This window comes from Mustelus asterias, chromosome 15 (genome assembly GCF_964213995.1).
Source record: "Mustelus asterias chromosome 15, sMusAst1.hap1.1, whole genome shotgun sequence".
Lineage (NCBI taxonomy): Eukaryota > Metazoa > Chordata > Chondrichthyes > Carcharhiniformes > Triakidae > Mustelus > Mustelus asterias.
The window spans coordinates 2,140,149-2,158,238 of NC_135815.1; the positions used below are offsets into that span (position 1 = coordinate 2,140,149).

General features: G+C 56.8%; 1 protein-coding gene across 1 annotated transcript in view; it reads left to right on the plus strand.

Moving 5' to 3' along the window:
• The first annotated feature begins 795 nt into the window (after positions 1 to 795).
• The window catches only part of LOC144504259 (uncharacterized), a 36,748-nt gene continuing 19,453 nt past the window's right edge, over positions 796 to 18,090 (plus strand). Inside the window, exons 1-2 of the mRNA XM_078229350.1 lie at positions 796 to 1,051; positions 3,053 to 3,210. Coding sequence (XP_078085476.1) covers positions 3,092 to 3,210 — 119 coding nt within the window. The 5' untranslated portion in view covers positions 796 to 1,051; positions 3,053 to 3,091. The remainder of the gene's footprint in view (positions 1,052 to 3,052; positions 3,211 to 18,090) is intronic.

Consider the following 18,090-nt stretch of genomic DNA (forward strand, 5'->3'; position numbering starts at 1 on the left):
ATGAGCTGCTGGGGGAAGTGGTTGAGGCAGGGACATTGACAATGTTTAAAAGGCATTTGGACAGAGACATGGATAGGGAAGGTTTAGAGGGATATGGGCCAAATGCAGACAAATGTGGTTAACTTAGATGGGCATTTTGGTCGGCATGGACCAGTTTGGGCGGAAGGGCCTGTCTCCATGCTGTAGATTCTATGATCCTGTATCCCTCCCCTTTCAAATAGCCTCCCCTATCAGATACTCCCCCTCAGATACTCCCCCCCGCACCCCCCCATCAGACACTCTCCTAACTCATTGAACTTCCTTCCAAAGTGCAAGTACATTTTCCCGGATGAACCTACTTGTTCATTTCACATCCCTTCACTATGACCAGACTGCTCCTTGACTGCGTCCCATTGGAGGAGGAGGCGGTTCCTTGCTCCATGGTAAATTCAGATCCTGATGAAAGCTACAGGGAAGGGTGGTGGGTTAGTGTTGGACACAGGACACAAATAGAATGGGAAACGAGGGAGGGGGCACTTCAGTTAGCTAGTGGCCAGCACAGGCAAAGATACACTGCCCTGACTGAACCGAACCCCATAGTGTGGAGGAGTGCTGGGTGACAGCAGCTGTGATGCGAGAGGATTGCAGCTATGAAACAGTTAAAGCTGGCCGGGTGATGAGCTGCTGTGTTTCAGGGTCAGAGCGCACTGGCTGAGTGAAGGACACGTTCTAGTTGACCTTCCCTCGCTACAGCTGGTCTGACAGTGGAGTTTTTCTGACTTTCCTTGGGGGGAAAGGAAAGGACAGAGTGAGGAAGTGAAGAGTTCTCTGTCACCGTGCAGTGTGCCTGTGCAAAGGTCGTGTGGCTGAGTCGCACCAGATTTCTGCACAGCCTACTCTGCAACTTCATACTGAAGTTTGCTTTGGGCTTTGTGGAGCTGTTATGTGGAGACATTCCTTCATTCACCTCCTTCGGTATAATGGATAGCTACTTGCCCCTGAGAGGAAAGCAGCATGCAAGGTGCAGACAGCATTGCAGACCATCACTCCGTCTGTGACACCAGAGATATCTGTGAGTACAAAGTGGATTTAACAGTCTTTAACCAACTGGGAGCTGAACAGGAGCAGAGACACTGCAATCCCAATGAGACACTGTACAAGGGGATTGGGAGGAGACAGGATAGGAGAACAGCCTTGCCGGATGAAATCTAGCCCAGTGACAGACAGATCCACAGGGAAATAAACTCCATTTAGAGGGAAAAGTGGGTGGACTGTGAGCTTGGGAATTGTTGTAAAACGGGAGACTTCAACATCAATAAAAACTGAGGTGGAGTTTCATTGTCCTGACAAAATCTCACCAAGTAAAACTCCGCAAACTGGACTGATCTGATCTTATAGGGAGGGCTTGGTGGAGTTGCGATGGAAGGGGTGTGGAGCACTCCCGCTGCGTGCGAGTGTAGTTGGAGCTCAGACCCCACCTTGCATTTTGAGAATTTGAATTCAGTTTTTCAAAAAACTGACCATGAAGCTGCCAGATGGATGTAGAAAGTTCTAGTCTGACTCGTACTAGTCAGAGAGAGACGCCCGGTGACCCAGCCTGTGTTTAGGTCTGTCTCCCGCCCAGAGTGGATGGTCTGCTCGCTATCCTCAGAAGTAGCTGAGCAAACAAACAAAGAACAAAAGAACAGACCCTTCGGCCCTCCAAGAGATGAGGAGAAATTTCTTCAGCCAGGTAGTGGTGAATCTGTGGAACTCTTTGCCGCAGAAGGCTGTGGAGGCCGGGTCATTGAGTGTCTTTAAGATCATAGAAATCATAGAAACCCTACAGTACAGAAAGAGGCCATTCGGCCCATCGAGTCTGCACCGACCACAATCCCACCCAGGCCCTACCCCCATATCCCTACATATTTTACCCACTAATCTACTCATCTCAGGACACTAAGGGGCAATTTTAGCATGGACAATCAACCTAACCCGCACATCTTTGGACTGTGGGAGGAAACCGGAGCACCCGGAGGAAACCCACGCAGACATCTCCGTGATGGAGATAGATGGGTTCTTGATTAGTGAGGGGATCAGGGGTTATGGGGAGAAGGCTGGAGAATGGGGATGAGAAAAATATCAGCCATGATTGAATGTCGGAGCAGACTCGATGGGCCGAATGGCCTAATTCTGCTCCTATGTCTTATGGTCTAAGCCTGCATTGAACTAAAACCTGATGCAATAATGGAGTCCGTATCCTTCCATTCCCATCTATTCATGTGTTCGTCTAGATGCCCCTTAAATGCCGCTATCGTACCCGCTCCCACCCCCTCCCCAGGCAGCGTGTTCCAGACATTCCCCACCCTCTGTGTAAAAAAACCTGCCTTGCACATCTCCTCTAAACTTGCCCCCACGCACCTTAAACCTAGTACTTGACTTTTCTACCCTAGGAAAGATTATCTGACTATCCACCCTGTCCATGCCACTCATAATATTGTGAACCTCCCACTGCCATACCATGGATAAGACCCAGCGGCACCTCCCAGAGCAGCTAACCCAGTGGGCAACAAATGTCGGCCCTGCCCGTGACGCCCAAATCCCAGAACGTATTAATGCCATAAACACCAGCGAAGCTTCCTTTCAGAGGCTAAAAAGAGGTCAGACTCCCCCTGCTTCCAATGGAGGCCCAACCAGCCTCCTGCATCCCAGATTCTCCCCCCCCCCGGCCCCCCCCCCCCACCCCCCACCCCCACCCCCCCCCCACCCCCCCCCCCCCCCCACCCCCCCCCCCCCCCCCCCCCCCCCCCCCCCCCCCCCCCCCCCCCCCCACCCCCGCTGAGTGGTTGATTTTGAAATTTCTACTTAATGTGGATGAGGGGCAGGTGCGGGGATCCAGGCCTGTGGTAAACAAGACCCACACCCTCTGCGAGCAGTACATTGCCCCAGAAATGGAGATCTCTGCCCCAGCGATCACACTGAACACCCATCCCATAACCTTCAAATGTCTCAACACCTGACTTTCTGAATCAATTGTCTTGATATTTTCTGTTGAAATCTCTGTCAGTGAGGAATTTTATTATCGCTGTTTCAGATAAATTAACTCCAGCACCTTGTAACTCCATCTTTGATAATGGGCCCAGAGTTTTGGTCCCTGACCACTGGACCCTATCCAACGCATCTGGGACTGTTCTTCACCCTGTCCTTGCTGCTGCTCATCCTGCTGCTGATCGCCTGTGGGAACTGCACGAGGTAAGAGCAGGGAAGTTTAGGTTTATTTATTACTGTCACAAGTAGGCTAACATTAACACTGCAATGAAGTTACTGTGAAAATCCCCTAGTCGCCACACTCTGGCACCTGTTCGTGTACACTGAGGGAGAATTTAGCATGGCCAATGCACCTAACCTGCACGTCTTTCAGAGGAAACCGGAGCCCTCAGAGGAAACCCACACAGACACGGGGAGAACATGCAGACTCCGCACAGACATTGACCCAAGCCGAGAATCGAACCCGGGTCCCTGGCGCTGTGAGGCAGCAGTGCTAATCACTGTGTCACCGTGCCGCCCCAAAGGTTGGGATTGGGCTGGGGAGGTTGTGAGTCAGCAGGGTGAGTGGCTGAAGGAGGCAGAGGGATTGATTGAAGCATTTACACAGGTTGTGACAGTCTTGTCAGAGATACCACAATGAATCCTCATTGGCTGAAATGACTAATTTAGATATTTAGGAAACTAGTTTTTGAGTATTGCTGAAAAAAAGACATTTTGTAGAAGCTTTTCACCTTGCACTCATCAGGACTCATTGCAAGGATACCAATAAGAGGGAGAAGCAACAACTTTTACTGAATGAGAAGAGAATGTTGATTTGTTGGCAAGTGGACACTGATTTGTAAAGGCATAGCCAATTGATGGTGACTGACTTGTAAGTATTGTTCGAAATTTGGCTCTGATTGGTCAAGGCATTGCCCTGAGGAATGAACCAGTGAATGGCCGAATGGCTGAAACAAGTGCAATGTGTGCATCTGTTCTTTCTGTCTTCAAAGAACCGGGACCTGCGTATCAATATATGCAGCTTCCAGGATACATAAATACACCACACTGTGAGCACATTTAGCAATCTTTAATTGGTGTCGGCATAATTTTAGCACTTTGAGGATTATTTAGCAAATAATTATTTGGCAAATTATTTAACAAATAGCAAGTATTCTTGCAAATATCATGATGAGTGTAAGAAACTGCGAGTGGCGATTTGTGTGAGATAGATTTCTTATTGAAAGTAACATTCTGAGACTCATTATCTGAGTAAGTTGAGACATGCTGTGTGGGAGGTGTGGGTGACATTGGAGCGCTGGGTCCCAAAGCTCCCAACCACTCGAGGGGTGTCCTCACCTCATGTCTGATCCTGCTGTAGACTCACTGATCACCTGGTAAGTCAACAAATCCCTTATCATTGGGTCATGTGATTACAGTAAGAAGTCTCACAACACCAGGTTAAAGTCCAACAAGTTTATTTTGTTTATCACCTGTTGGACTTTAACCTGGTGTTGTGAGCCTTCTTATTGTGCTTACCCCAGTCCAATGCCGACATCTCCACACCATGTGGTTACCGCAGTGATAGAGTGTGAACTACGTGGAGCTTCCTTCCATGTTGTCAATTTCTCTGAGTTTGATCTTTTCACATTCAGTAATTCCGATGTATGAGTTCCAGACTCAGACTTTCCCTGTGGGATGAGGAAAGACCCTCAGAAACGCCCCACTCATGTTTCTCTGCTGCTACAGTTTGCTGAGATTTCATTTCAAATCCTGCTACTCCTCGTTAGCCACATTCAAATTCACAGTAAGGGGCTGGTGACATGAGACAGGGGCAAGGGGTGGGGATTGGTCACAGCAACAACATCATGCATTGATATAGCCATATAACGTCAGAACATAACACGAGTTACTTCACAAGAGTGTAATCGAGCACAGTCGGACACTGAGGAAACTAAGGAGACATTAGAGCAGATAACTAAAGCCTTAGTCCAGCGTCACCAAATCCAGAATCACAGCAATTTATGCACAGAATGAGGCCATTCGGTCCATTGTGCCCATGCTGATTTATGAAGAGCCACTCGAATCTCCCCTGCCAGTTTTTGGTCTGGATTCCAGCATTCTCACAGTGTATCTGAGTATATTTTCAACACAGTGACGATTCAGCCTCTTCCACCCTTTCAGACAGTGAAGTCTCACCAACGTCCGGGTGAAGAAATTAACTCCCCAACTCTCACTCTGGTCTTTCTACCAATTGTATTAAATCTAGGTCATGTTTGAGGTGTGGGTGTGTCTGGGGCGAGTGTGTCTGAGGCGAGTGTGTCTGAGGTGTGTGTGTCTGAGGCGAGTGTGTCTGAGGCGAGTGTGTCTGGGGCGAGTGTGTTTGAAGTGAGTGTGTCTGGGGCGAGTGTGTCTGGGGCGAGTGTGTCTGAGGCGAGTGTGTCTGAGGCGAGTGTGTTTGAGGCGAGTGTGTCTCAGGCAAGTGTGTCTGGGGCGAGTGTGTCTGAGGCGAGTGTGTCTGAGGCGAGTGTGTCTGGGGCGAGTGTGTCTGAGGCGAGTGTGTTTGAGGCGAGTGTGTCAGGGGTGAGTGGGTCTGGGGCGAGTGTGTCTGAGGCGAGTGTGTCTAGGGCGAGTGTGTCTGGGGCGAGTGTGTCTGAGGTGTGTGTAACTGGGGCAAGTGTGTTTGGGGCGAGTGTGTCTGGGGCGAGTGTGTTTGGGGCGAGTGTGTCTGGGATGAGTGTGCCTAAGGCGAGTGTGTCTGAGGCGAGTGTGTCTGAGGCGAGTGTGTCTGAGGCGAGTGTGTCTGAGGTGTGTGTGACTGGGGCAAGTGTGTTTGGGGCGAGTGTGACTGGGGCGAGTGTGTCTGAGGCGAGTGTGTCTGGGGCGAGTGTGTCTGAGGCGAGTGTGTCTGGGGCGAGTGTGTCTGAGGTGTGTGTGACTGGGGCAAGTGTGTTTGGGGCGAGTGTGACTGGGGCGAGTGTGTCTGAGGCGAGTGTGTCTGGGGCGAGTGTGTCTGAGGCGAGTGTGTCTGAGGCGAGTGTGTCTGAGGTGTGTGTAACTGGGGCAAGTGTGTTTGGGGCGAGTGAGTTTGGGGCGAGTGTGTCTGAGGCGAGTGTGTCTGGGGCAAGTGTGTCTGAGGCGAGTGTGTTTGGGGCAAGTGTGTTTGGGGCGAGTGTGTCTGGGGCGAGTGAGTCTGAGGCGAGTGTGTCTGAGGTGAGTGTGTCTGAGGCGAGTGTGTCTCAGGCAAGTGTGTCTGGGGCGAGTGTGTCTGAGGCGAGTGTGTCTGAGGCGAGTGTGTCTGGGGCGAGTGTGTCTGAGGTGTGTGTGACTGGGGCGAGTGTGTTTGGGGCGAGTGTGTCTGAGGCGAGTGTGTCTGAGGCGAGTGTGTCTGGGGCGAGTGAGTCTGAGGCGAGTGTGTCTGAGGTGAGTGTGTCTGAGGCGAGTGTGTCTCAGGCAAGTGTGTCTGGGGCGAGTGTGTCTGAGGCGAGTGTGTCTGAGGCGAGTGTGTCTGGGGCGAGTGTGTCTGAGGTGTGTGTGACTGGGGCGAGTGTGTTTGGGGCGAGTGTGTCTGAGGCGAGTGTGTCTGAGGCGAGTGTGTCTGAGGCGAGTGTGTCTGAGGCGAGTGTGTCTGGGGCAAGTGTGTCTGGGGCGAGTGTGTTTGGGGCGAGTGTGTTTGGGGCGAGTGAGTTTGGGGCGAGTGTGTCTGTGGCGAGTGTGTCTGAGGCGAGTGTGTGTCAGGCAAATGTGTCTGGGGCGTGTGTGTCTGAAGCGAGTGTGTCTGAGGCGAGTGTGTCTGGGGCGAGTGTGTCTGGGGCAAGTGTGTCTGAGGTGTGTGTAACTGAGGCGAGTGTGTCTGAGGCGAGTGTGTCTGAAGCGAGTGTGTCTGGGGCGAGTGTGTCTGGGGCGAGTGTGTCTGGGGCAAGTGTGTCTGAGGTGTGTGTAACTGAGGCGAGTGTGTCTGAGGCGAGTGTGTCTGGGGTGAGTGTGTCTGGGGCGAGTGTGTCTGAGGCGCGTGTGTCTGGGGTGAGTGTGTCTGGGGCGAGTGTGTCTGAGGCGAGTGTGTCTGAGGCGAGTGTGTTTGAGGCGAGTGGGTCTCAGGCAAGTGTGTCTGGGGCGAGTGTGTCTGGGGCGAGTGTGTCTGGGGCAAGTGTGTCTGAGGTGTGTGTAACTGAGGCGAGTGTGTCTGAGGCGAGTGTGTCTGGGGTGAGTGTGTCTGGGGCGAGTGTGTCTGAGGCGAGTGTGTCTGGGGTGAGTGTGTCTGGGGCGAGTGTGTCTGAGGCGAGTGTGTTTGAGGCGAGTGGGTCTCAGGCAAGTGTGTCTGGGGCGAGTGTGTCTGAGGCGAGTGTGTTTGAGGTGAGTGTGTCTGAGGCGAGTGTGTCTGGGGCGAGTGTGTTTGAGGCGAGTGTGTTTGAGGCGAGTGTGTCTGAGGTGAGTGGGTCTGGGGCGAGTGTGTCTGAGGCGAGTGTGTCTGGGGCGAGTGTGTCTGGGGCGAGTGTGTTTGAGGTGAGTGTGTCTGAGGCGAGTGTGTCTGGGGCGAGTGTGTTTGAGGCGAGTGTGTTTGAGGCGAGTGTGTCTGAGGTGAGTGGGTCTGGGGCGAGTGTGTCTGAGGCGAGTGTGTCTGAGGCGAGTGTGTTTGAGGCGAGTGTGTCTCAGGCAAGTGTGTCTGGGGCGAGTGTGTCTGAGGCGAGTGTGTCTGAGGCGAGTGTGTCTGGGGCGAGTGTGTCTGAGGCGAGTGTGTTTGAGGCGAGTGTGTCAGGGGTGAGTGGGTCTGGGGCGAGTGTGTCTGAGGCGAGTGTGTCTGGGGCGAGTGTGTCTGGGGCGAGTGTGTCTGAGGTGTGTGTAACTGGGGCAAGTGTGTTTGGGGCGAGTGTGTCTGGGGCGAGTGTGTTTGGGGCGAGTGTGTCTGGGATGAGTGTGCCTAAGGCGAGTGTGTCTGAGGCGAGTGTGTCTGAGGCGAGTGTGTCTGGGGCAAGTGTGTTTGGGGCGAGTGTGTCTGAGGCGAGTGTGTCTGAGGCGAGTGTGTCTGAGGCGAGTGTGTCTGGGGCGAGTGTGTTTGGGGCGAGTGTGACTGGGGCAAGTGTGTCTGGGGCGAGTGTGTCTGAGGCGAGTGTGTCTGAGGCGAGTGTGTCTGAGGCGAGTGTGTCTGAGGCGAGTGTGTCTGAGGCGAGTGTGTTTGAGGCGAGTGTGTCAGGGGTGTGTGTGACTGGGGCGAGTGTGTCTGGGGCGAGTGTGTCTGAGGCGAGTGTGTCTGGGGCAAGTGTGTTTGGGGCGAGTGTGTCTGGGGCGAGTGTGTCTGAGGCGAGTGTGTTTGAGGCGAGTGTGTCAGGGGTGAGTGGGTCTGGGGCGAGTGTGTCTGAGGCGGGTGTGTCTGGGGCGAGTGTGTCTGAGGTGTGTGTAACTGGGGCAAGTGTGTTTGGGGCGAGTGTGTCTGGGGCGAGTGTGTTTGGGGCGAGTGTGTCTGGGATGAGTGTGCCTAAGGCGAGTGTGTCTGAGGCGAGTGTGTCTGAGGCGAGTGTGTCTGAGGCGAGTGTGTCTGGGGCGAGTGTGTCTGAGGTGTGTGTGACTGGGGCAAGTGTGTCTGGGGTGAGTGTGTTTGGGGCGAGTGTGTCTGTGGCGAGTGTGTCTGAGGCGAGTGTGTGTCAGGCAAATGTGTCTGGGGCGTGTGTGTCTGAAGCGAGTGTGTCTGGGGCGAGTGTGTCTGGGGCGAGTGTGTCTGGGGCAAGTGTGTCTGAGGTGTGTGTAACTGAGGCGAGTGTGTCTGAGGCGAGTGTGTCTGGGGTGAGTGTGTCTGGGGCGAGTGTGTCTGAGGCGCGTGTGTCTGGGGTGAGTGTGTCTGGGGCGAGTGTGTCTGAGGCGAGTGTGTCTGAGGCGAGTGTGTTTGAGGCGAGTGGGTCTCAGGCAAGTGTGTCTGGGGCGAGTGTGTCTGGGGCGAGTGTGTCTGGGGCAAGTGTGTCTGAGGTGTGTGTAACTGAGGCGAGTGTGTCTGAGGCGAGTGTGTCTGGGGTGAGTGTGTCTGGGGCGAGTGTGTCTGAGGCGAGTGTGTCTGGGGTGAGTGTGTCTGGGGCGAGTGTGTCTGAGGCGAGTGTGTCTGAGGCGAGTGTGTTTGAGGCGAGTGGGTCTCAGGCAAGTGTGTCTGGGGCGAGTGTGTCTGAGGCGAGTGTGTTTGAGGTGAGTGTGTCTGAGGCGAGTGTGTCTGGGGCGAGTGTGTTTGAGGCGAGTGTGTTTGAGGCGAGTGTGTCTGAGGTGAGTGGGTCTGGGGCGAGTGTGTCTGAGGCGAGTGTGTCTGGGGCGAGTGTGTCTGGGGCGAGTGTGTTTGAGGTGAGTGTGTCTGAGGCGAGTGTGTCTGGGGCGAGTGTGTTTGAGGCGAGTGTGTTTGAGGCGAGTGTGTCTGAGGTGAGTGGGTCTGGGGCGAGTGTGTCTGAGGCGAGTGTGTCTGGGGCGAGTGTGTCTGGGGCGAGTGTGTCTGAGGCGAGTGTGTCTGAGGTGAGTGGGTCTGGGGCGAGTGTGTCTGAGGCGAGTGTGTCTGAGGCGAGTGTGTCTGGGGCGAGTGTGTCTGGGGCGAGTGTGTCTGGGGCGAGTGTGTCTGAGGCGAGTGTGACTGGGGCGAGTGTGTTTGGGGCGAGTGTGTTTGGGGCGAGTGTGTCTGAGGCGAGTGTGTTTGGGGCGAGTGTGACTGGGGCGAGTGTGTTTGGGGCGAGTGTGTCTGGGATGAGTGTGTCTAAGGCGAGTGTGTCTGAGGCGAGTGTGTCTGAGGCGAGTGTGTCTGAGGCGAGTGTGTCTGGGGCGAGTGTGTCTGGGGCGAGTGTGTCTGAGGTGTGTGTGACTGGGGCAAGTGTGTTTGGGGCGAGTGTGTCTGGGGCGAGTGAGTCTGAGGCGAGTGTGTCTGAGGCGAGTGTGTCTGAGGCGAGTGTGTCTGAGGCGAGTGTGTTTGAGGCGAGTGTGTCTCAGGCAAGTGTGTCTGGGGCGAGTGTGTCTGAAGCGAGTGTGTTTGAGGTGAGTGTGACTGGGGCGAGTGTGTTTGGGGCGAGTGAGTCTGGGGCGAGTGTGTCTGAGGCGAGTGTGTCTGAGGTGTGTGTGTCTGAGGCGAGTGTGTCTGAGGCGAGTGTGTCTGGGGTGAGTGTGTTTGAGGTGAGTGTGTCTGGGGCGAGTGTGTCTGGGGCGAGTCTGTCTGGGGCGAGTGTGTCTGAGGCGAGTGTGTTTGAGGCGAGTGTGTCAGGGGTGAGTGGGTCTGGGGCGAGTATGTCTGAGGCGAGTGTGTCTGGGGCGAGTGTGTCTGGGGCGAGTGTGTCTGAGGTGTGTGTAACTGGGGCAAGTGTGTTTGGGGCGAGTGTGTCTGGGGCGAGTGTGTTTGGGGCGAGTGTGTCTGGGGCGAGTGTGTCTGAGGCGAGTGTGTTTGAGGCGAGTGTGTCAGGGGTGAGTGGGTCTGGGGCGAGTGTGTCTGAGGCGAGTGTGTCTGGGGCGAGTGTGTCTGAGGTGTGTGTAACTGGGGCAAGTGTGTTTGGGGCGAGTGTGTCTGGGGCGAGTGTGTTTGGGGCGAGTGTGTCTGGGATGAGTGTGCCTAAGGCGAGTGTGTCTGAGGCGAGTGTGTCTGAGGCGAGTGTGTCTGAGGCGAGTGTGTCTGGGGCGAGTGTGTCTGAGGTGTGTGTGACTGGGGCAAGTGTGTTTGGGGCGAGTGTGTTTGGGGCGAGTGTGTTTGGGGCGAGTGTGTCTGGGATGAGTGTGCCTAAGGCGAGTGTGTCTGAGGCGAGTGTGTCTGAGGCGAGTGTGTCTGAGGCGAGTGTGTCTGGGGCGAGTGTGTCTGAGGTGTGTGTGACTGGGGCAAGTGTGTTTGGGGCGAGTGAGTCTGTGGCGAGTGTGTCTGAGGCGAGTGTGTGTCAGGCAAATGTGTCTGGGGCGTGTGTGTCTGAAGCGAGTGTGTCTGGGGCGAGTGTGTCTGGGGCGAGTGTGTCTGGGGCAAGTGTGTCTGAGGTGTGTGTAACTGAGGCGAGTGTGTCTGAGGCGAGTGTGTCTGGGGTGAGTGTGTCTGGGGCGAGTGTGTCTGAGGCGCGTGTGTCTGGGGTGAGTGTGTCTGGGGCGAGTGTGTCTGAGGCGAGTGTGTCTGAGGCGAGTGTGTTTGAGGCGAGTGGGTCTCAGGCAAGTGTGTCTGGGGCGAGTGTGTCTGGGGCTAGTGTGTCTGGGGCAAGTGTGTCTGAGGTGTGTGTAACTGAGGCGAGTGTGTCTGAGGCGAGTGTGTCTGGGGTGAGTGTGTCTGGGGCGAGTGTGTCTGAGGCGAGTGTGTCTGGGGTGAGTGTGTCTGGGGCGAGTGTGTCTGGGGCAAGTGTGTCTGAGGTGTGTGTAACTGAGGCGAGTGTGTCTGAGGCGAGTGTGTCTGGGGTGAGTGTGTCTGGGGCGAGTGTGTCTGAGGCGCGTGTGTCTGGGGTGAGTGTGTCTGGGGCGAGTGTGTCTGAGGCGAGTGTGTCTGAGGCGAGTGTGTTTGAGGCGAGTGGGTCTCAGGCAAGTGTGTCTGGGGCGAGTGTGTCTGGGGCGAGTGTGTCTGGGGCAAGTGTGTCTGAGGTGTGTGTAACTGAGGCGAGTGTGTCTGAGGCGAGTGTGTCTGGGGTGAGTGTGTCTGGGGCGAGTGTGTCTGAGGCGAGTGTGTCTGGGGTGAGTGTGTCTGGGGCGAGTGTGTCTGAGGCGAGTGTGTCTGAGGCGAGTGTGTTTGAGGCGGGTGGGTCTCAGGCAAGTGTGTCTGGGGCGAGTGTGTCTGAGGCGAGTGTGTTTGAGGTGAGTGTGTCTGAGGCGAGTGTGTCTGGGGCGAGTGTGTTTGAGGCGAGTGTGTTTGAGGCGAGTGTGTCTGAGGTGAGTGGGTCTGGGGCGAGTGTGTCTGAGGCGAGTGTGTCTGGGGCGAGTGTGTCTGGGGCGAGTGTGTTTGAGGTGAGTGTGTCTGAGGCGAGTGTGTCTGGGGCGAGTGTGTTTGAGGCGAGTGTGTCTGGGGCGAGTGTGTCTGAGGCGAGTGTGTCTGAGGCGAGTGTGTCTGAGGCGAGTGTGTCTGGGGCGAGTGTGTCTGGGGCGAGTGAGTCTGAGGCGAGTGTGTCTGAGGCGAGTGTGTCTGAGGCGAGTGTGTCTGAGGCGAGTGTGTTTGAGGCGAGTGTGTCTCAGGCAAGTGTGTCTGGGGCGAGTGTGTCTGAAGCGAGTGTGTTTGAGGTGAGTGTGACTGGGGCAAGTGTGTTTGGGGCGAGTGTGTTTGGGGCGAGTGTGTCTGAGGTGTGTGTGTCTGAGGCGAGTGTGTCTGAGGTGTGTGTGTCTGAGGCGAGTGTGTCTGAGGCGAGTGTGTCTGGGGTGAGTGTGTTTGAGGTGAGTGTGTCTGGGGCGAGTGTGTCTGGGGCGAGTCTGTCTGAGGCGAGTGTGTCTGAGGCGAGTGTATTTGAGGCGAGTGTGTCTCAGGCAAGTGTGTCTGGGGCGAGTGTGTCTGAGGCGAGTGTGTCCGAGGCGAGTGTGTCTGGGGCGAGTGTGTCTGGGGCGAGTGTGTCTGAGGCGAGTGTGTTTGAGGCGAGTGTGTCAGGGGTGAGTGGGTCTGGGGCGAGTATGTCTGAGGCGAGTGTGTCTGGGGCGAGTGTGTCTGGGGCGAGTGTGTCTGAGGTGTGTGTAACTGGGGCAAGTGTGTTTGGGGCGAGTGTGTCTGGGGCGAGTGTGTTTGGGGCGAGTGTGTCTGGGGCGAGTGTGTCTGAGGCGAGTGTGTTTGAGGCGAGTGTGTCAGGGGTGAGTGGGTCTGGGGCGAGTGTGTCTGAGGCGAGTGTGTCTGGGGCGAGTGTGTCTGAGGTGTGTGTAACTGGGGCAAGTGTGTTTGGGGCGAGTGTGTCTGGGGCGAGTGTGTTTGGGGCGAGTGTGTCTGGGATGAGTGTGCCTAAGGCGAGTGTGTCTGAGGCGAGTGTGTCTGAGGCGAGTGTGTCTGAGGCGAGTGTGTCTGGGGCGAGTGTGTCTGAGGTGTGTGTGACTGGGGCAAGTGTGTTTGGGGCGAGTGTGTTTGGGGCGAGTGTGTTTGGGGCGAGTGTGTCTGGGATGAGTGTGCCTAAGGCGAGTGTGTCTGAGGCGAGTGTGTCTGAGGCGAGTGTGTCTGAGGCGAGTGTGTCTGGGGCGAGTGTGTCTGAGGTGTGTGTGACTGGGGCAAGTGTGTTTGGGGCGAGTGAGTCTGTGGCGAGTGTGTCTGAGGCGAGTGTGTGTCAGGCAAATGTGTCTGGGGCGTGTGTGTCTGAAGCGAGTGTGTCTGGGGCGAGTGTGTCTGGGGCGAGTGTGTCTGGGGCAAGTGTGTCTGAGGTGTGTGTAACTGAGGCGAGTGTGTCTGAGGCGAGTGTGTCTGGGGTGAGTGTGTCTGGGGCGAGTGTGTCTGAGGCGCGTGTGTCTGGGGTGAGTGTGTCTGGGGCGAGTGTGTCTGAGGCGAGTGTGTCTGAGGCGAGTGTGTTTGAGGCGAGTGGGTCTCAGGCAAGTGTGTCTGGGGCGAGTGTGTCTGGGGCTAGTGTGTCTGGGGCAAGTGTGTCTGAGGTGTGTGTAACTGAGGCGAGTGTGTCTGAGGCGAGTGTGTCTGGGGTGAGTGTGTCTGGGGCGAGTGTGTCTGAGGCGAGTGTGTCTGGGGTGAGTGTGTCTGGGGCGAGTGTGTCTGGGGCAAGTGTGTCTGAGGTGTGTGTAACTGAGGCGAGTGTGTCTGAGGCGAGTGTGTCTGGGGTGAGTGTGTCTGGGGCGAGTGTGTCTGAGGCGCGTGTGTCTGGGGTGAGTGTGTCTGGGGCGAGTGTGTCTGAGGCGAGTGTGTCTGAGGCGAGTGTGTTTGAGGCGAGTGGGTCTCAGGCAAGTGTGTCTGGGGCGAGTGTGTCTGGGGCGAGTGTGTCTGGGGCAAGTGTGTCTGAGGTGTGTGTAACTGAGGCGAGTGTGTCTGAGGCGAGTGTGTCTGGGGTGAGTGTGTCTGGGGCGAGTGTGTCTGAGGCGAGTGTGTCTGGGGTGAGTGTGTCTGGGGCGAGTGTGTCTGAGGCGAGTGTGTCTGAGGCGAGTGTGTTTGAGGCGGGTGGGTCTCAGGCAAGTGTGTCTGGGGCGAGTGTGTCTGAGGCGAGTGTGTTTGAGGTGAGTGTGTCTGAGGCGAGTGTGTCTGGGGCGAGTGTGTTTGAGGCGAGTGTGTTTGAGGCGAGTGTGTCTGAGGTGAGTGGGTCTGGGGCGAGTGTGTCTGAGGCGAGTGTGTCTGGGGCGAGTGTGTCTGGGGCGAGTGTGTTTGAGGTGAGTGTGTCTGAGGCGAGTGTGTCTGGGGCGAGTGTGTTTGAGGCGAGTGTGTCTGGGGCGAGTGTGTCTGAGGCGAGTGTGTCTGAGGCGAGTGTGTCTGAGGCGAGTGTGTCTGGGGCGAGTGTGTCTGGGGCGAGTGAGTCTGAGGCGAGTGTGTCTGAGGCGAGTGTGTCTGAGGCGAGTGTGTCTGAGGCGAGTGTGTCTGAGGCAAGTGTGTCTGGGGCGAGTGTGTCTGAAGCGAGTGTGTTTGAGGTGAGTGTGACTGGGGCAAGTGTGTTTGAGGCGAGTGTGTCTCAGGCAAGTGTGTCTGGGGCGAGTGTGTCTGAAGCGAGTGTGTTTGAGGTGAGTGTGACTGGGGCAAGTGTGTTTGGGGCAAGTGTGTTTGGGGCGAGTGTGTTTGGGGCGAGTGTGTCTGAGGTGTGTGTGTCTGAGGCGAGTGTGTCTGAGGTGTGTGTGTCTGAGGCGAGTGTGTCTGAGGCGAGTGTGTCTGGGGTGAGTGTGTTTGAGGTGAGTGTGTCTGGGGCGAGTGTGTCTGGGGCGAGTCTGTCTGAGGCGAGTGTGTCTGAGGCGAGTGTATTTGAGGCGAGTGTGTCTCAGGCAAGTGTGTCTGGGGCGAGTGTGTCTGAGGCGAGTGTGTCCGAGGCGAGTGTGTCTGGGGCGAGTGTGTCTGGGGCGAGTGTGTCTGAGGCGAGTGTGTTTGAGGCGAGTGTGTCAGGGGTGAGTGGGTCTGGGGCGAGTATGTCTGAGGCGAGTGTGTCTGAGGCGAGTGTGTCTGAGGCGAGTGTGTCTGGGGCGAGTGTGTCTGGGGCGAGTGTGTCTGAGGTGTGTGTAACTGGGGCAAGTGTGTTTGGGGCGAGTGTGTCTGGGGCGAGTGTGTTTGGGGCGAGTGTGTCTGGGATGAGTGTGCCTAAGGCGAGTGTGTCTGAGGCGAGTGTGTCTGAGGCGAGTGTGTCTGAGGCGAGTGTGTCTGGGGCGAGTGTGTCTGAGGCGAGTGTGTTTGAGGCGAGTGTGTCAGGGGTGAGTGGGTCTGGGGCGAGTGTGTCTGAGGCGAGTGTGTCTGGGGCGAGTGTGTCTGAGGTGTGTGTAACTGGGGCAAGTGTGTTTGGGGCGAGTGTGTCTGGGGCGAGTGTGTTTGGGGCGAGTGTGTCTGGGATGAGTGTGCCTAAGGCGAGTGTGTCTGAGGCGAGTGTGTCTGAGGCGAGTGTGTCTGAGGCGAGTGTGTCTGGGGCGAGTGTGTCTGGGATGAGTGTGCCTAAGGCGAGTGTGTCTGAGGCGAGTGTGTCTGAGGCGAGTGTGTCTGAGGCGAGTGTGTCTGAGGCGAGTGTGTCTGAGGCGAGTGTGTCTGAGGCGAGTGTGTCTGGGGCGAGTGTGTCTGAGGTGTGTGTGACTGGGGCAAGTGTGTTTGGGGCGAGTGTGTCTGAGGCGAGTGTGTCTGGGGCGAGTGTGTCTGGGATGAGTGTGCCTAAGGCGAGTGTGTCTGAGGCGAGTGTGTCTGAGGCGAGTGTGTCTGAGGCGAGTGTGTCTGAGGCGAGTGTGTCTGAGGCGAGTGTGTCTGAGGCGAGTGTGTCTGGGGCGAGTGTGTCTGAGGCGAGTGTGTTTGAGGTGAGTGTGTCTGAGGCGAGTGTGACTGGGGCAAGTGTGTTTGGGGCGAGTGTGTTTGGGGCGAGTGAGTTTGGGGCGAGTGTGTCTGTGGCGAGTGTGTCTGAGGCGAGTGTGTGTCAGGCAAATGTGTCTGGGGCGTGTGTGTCTGAAGCGAGTGTGTCTGGGGCGAGTGTGTCTGGGGCGAGTGTGTCTGGGGCAAGTGTGTCTGAGGTGTGTGTAACTGAGGCGAGTGTGTCTGAGGCGAGTGTGTCTGGGGTGAGTGTGTCTGGGGCGAGTGTGTCTGAGGCGCGTGTGTCTGGGGTGAGTGTGTCTGGGGCGAGTGTGTCTGAGGCGAGTGTGTCTGAGGCGAGTGTGTTTGAGGCGAGTGGGTCTCAGGCAAGTGTGTCTGGGGCGAGTGTGTCTGGGGCGAGTGTGTCTGGGGCAAGTGTGTCTGAGGTGTGTGTAACTGAGGCGAGTGTGTCTGAGGCGAGTGTGTCTGGGGTGAGTGTGTCTGGGGCGAGTGTGTCTGAGGCGAGTGTGTCTGGGGTGAGTGTGTCTGGGGCGAGTGTGTCTGAGGCGAGTGTGTCTGAGGCGAGTGTGTTTGAGGCGAGTGGGTCTCAGGCAAGTGTGTCTGGGGCGAGTGTGTCTGAGGCGAGTGTGTTTGAGGTGAGTGTGTCTGAGGCGAGTGTGTCTGGGGCGAGTGTGTTTGAGGCGAGTGTGTTTGAGGCGAGTGTGTCTGAGGTGAGTGGGTCTGGGGCGAGTGTGTCTGAGGCGAGTGTGTCTGGGGCGAGTGTGTCTGGGGCGAGTGTGTTTGAGGTGAGTGTGTCTGAGGCGAGTGTGTCTGGGGCGAGTGTGTTTGAGGCGAGTGTGTTTGAGGCGAGTGTGTCTGAGGTGAGTGGGTCTGGGGCGAGTGTGTCTGAGGCGAGTGTGTCTGGGGCGAGTGTGTCTGGGGCGAGTGTGTCTGAGGTGTGTGTGACTGGGGCGAGTGTGTTTGGGGCGAGTGTGACTGGGGCGAGTGTGTTTGGGGCGAGTGTGTCTGGGATGAGTGTGTCTAAGGCGAGTGTGTCTGAGGCGAGTGTGTCTGAGGCGAGTGTGTCTGAGGCGAGTGTGTCTGAGGCGAGTGTGTCTGGGGCGAGTGTGTCTGAGGTGTGTGTGACTGGGGCAAGTGTGTTTGGGGCGAGTGTGTCTGGGGCGAGTGAGTCTGAGGCGAGTGTGTCTGAGGCGAGTGTGTCTGAGGCGAGTGTGTCTGAGGCGAGTGTGTTTGAGGCGAGTGTGTCTCTGGCAAGTGTGTCTGGGGCGAGTGTGTCTGAAGCGAGTGTGTTTGAGGTGAGTGTGTCTGAGGCGAGTGTGTCTCAGGCAAGTGTGTCTGGGGCGAGTGTGTCTGAGGCGAGTGTGTTTGAGGTGAGTGTGTCTGAGGCGAGTGTGTCTGGGGCGAGTGTGTCTGAGGCGAGTGTGTCTGGTGCGAGTGTGTCTGGGGCGTGTGTGTCTGAGGCGAGTGTGTCTGGGGCAAGTGTGTTTGGGGCGTGTGTGTCTGGGGCGAGTGTGTTTGGGGTGAGTGTGTGTGGGATGAGTGTGTCTGAGGCGAGTGTGTCTGAGGCGAGTGTGTCTGGGGCGAGTGTGTCTGGGGCGAGTGTGTCTGGGGCGAGTGTGTCTGGGGCAAGTTTGTCTGGGGTGAGTGTGCCTGGGATGTGTGTGTCTGAGGCGAGTGTGTCTGAGGCGAGTGTGTCTGGGGTGAGTGTGTCTGGGGTGTGTGTGTCTGAGGCGAGTGTGTCTGGGGTGAGTGTGTCTGGGGCGAGTGTGTCTGGGGCGAGTGTGTCTGAAGCGATTGTGTCTGAGGCGAGTGTGTCTGGGGTGAGTGTGTCTGAGGCGAGTGTGTCTGAGGCGAGTGTGTCTGAGGCGAGTGTGTCTGGGGTGAGTGTGTCTGGGGCGAGTGTGTCTGGGGTGTGTGTGTCTGAGGCGAGTGTGTCTGGGGCGAGTGTGTCTGGGGCGAGTGTGTCTGGGGCGAGTGTGTCTGGGGCGAGTGTGTCTGGGGTGAGTGTAACTGGGGCGAGTGTGTCTGGGGCGAGTGTGTCTGGGGCGAGTGTAACTGGGGCGAGTGTGTCTGGGGCGAGTGTGTCTGGGGCGAGTGTGTCTGGGGCGAGTGTGCCTGGGGCGAGTGTGCCTGGGGCGAGTGTGTCTGGGGCGAGTGTGCCTGGGGCGAGTGTGTCAAGCATCACTCTGGCTTGTGGTGACTTGATTCTTAAAATATATCTGTCTGAAATGAATCCTCATTCGCATGAAATG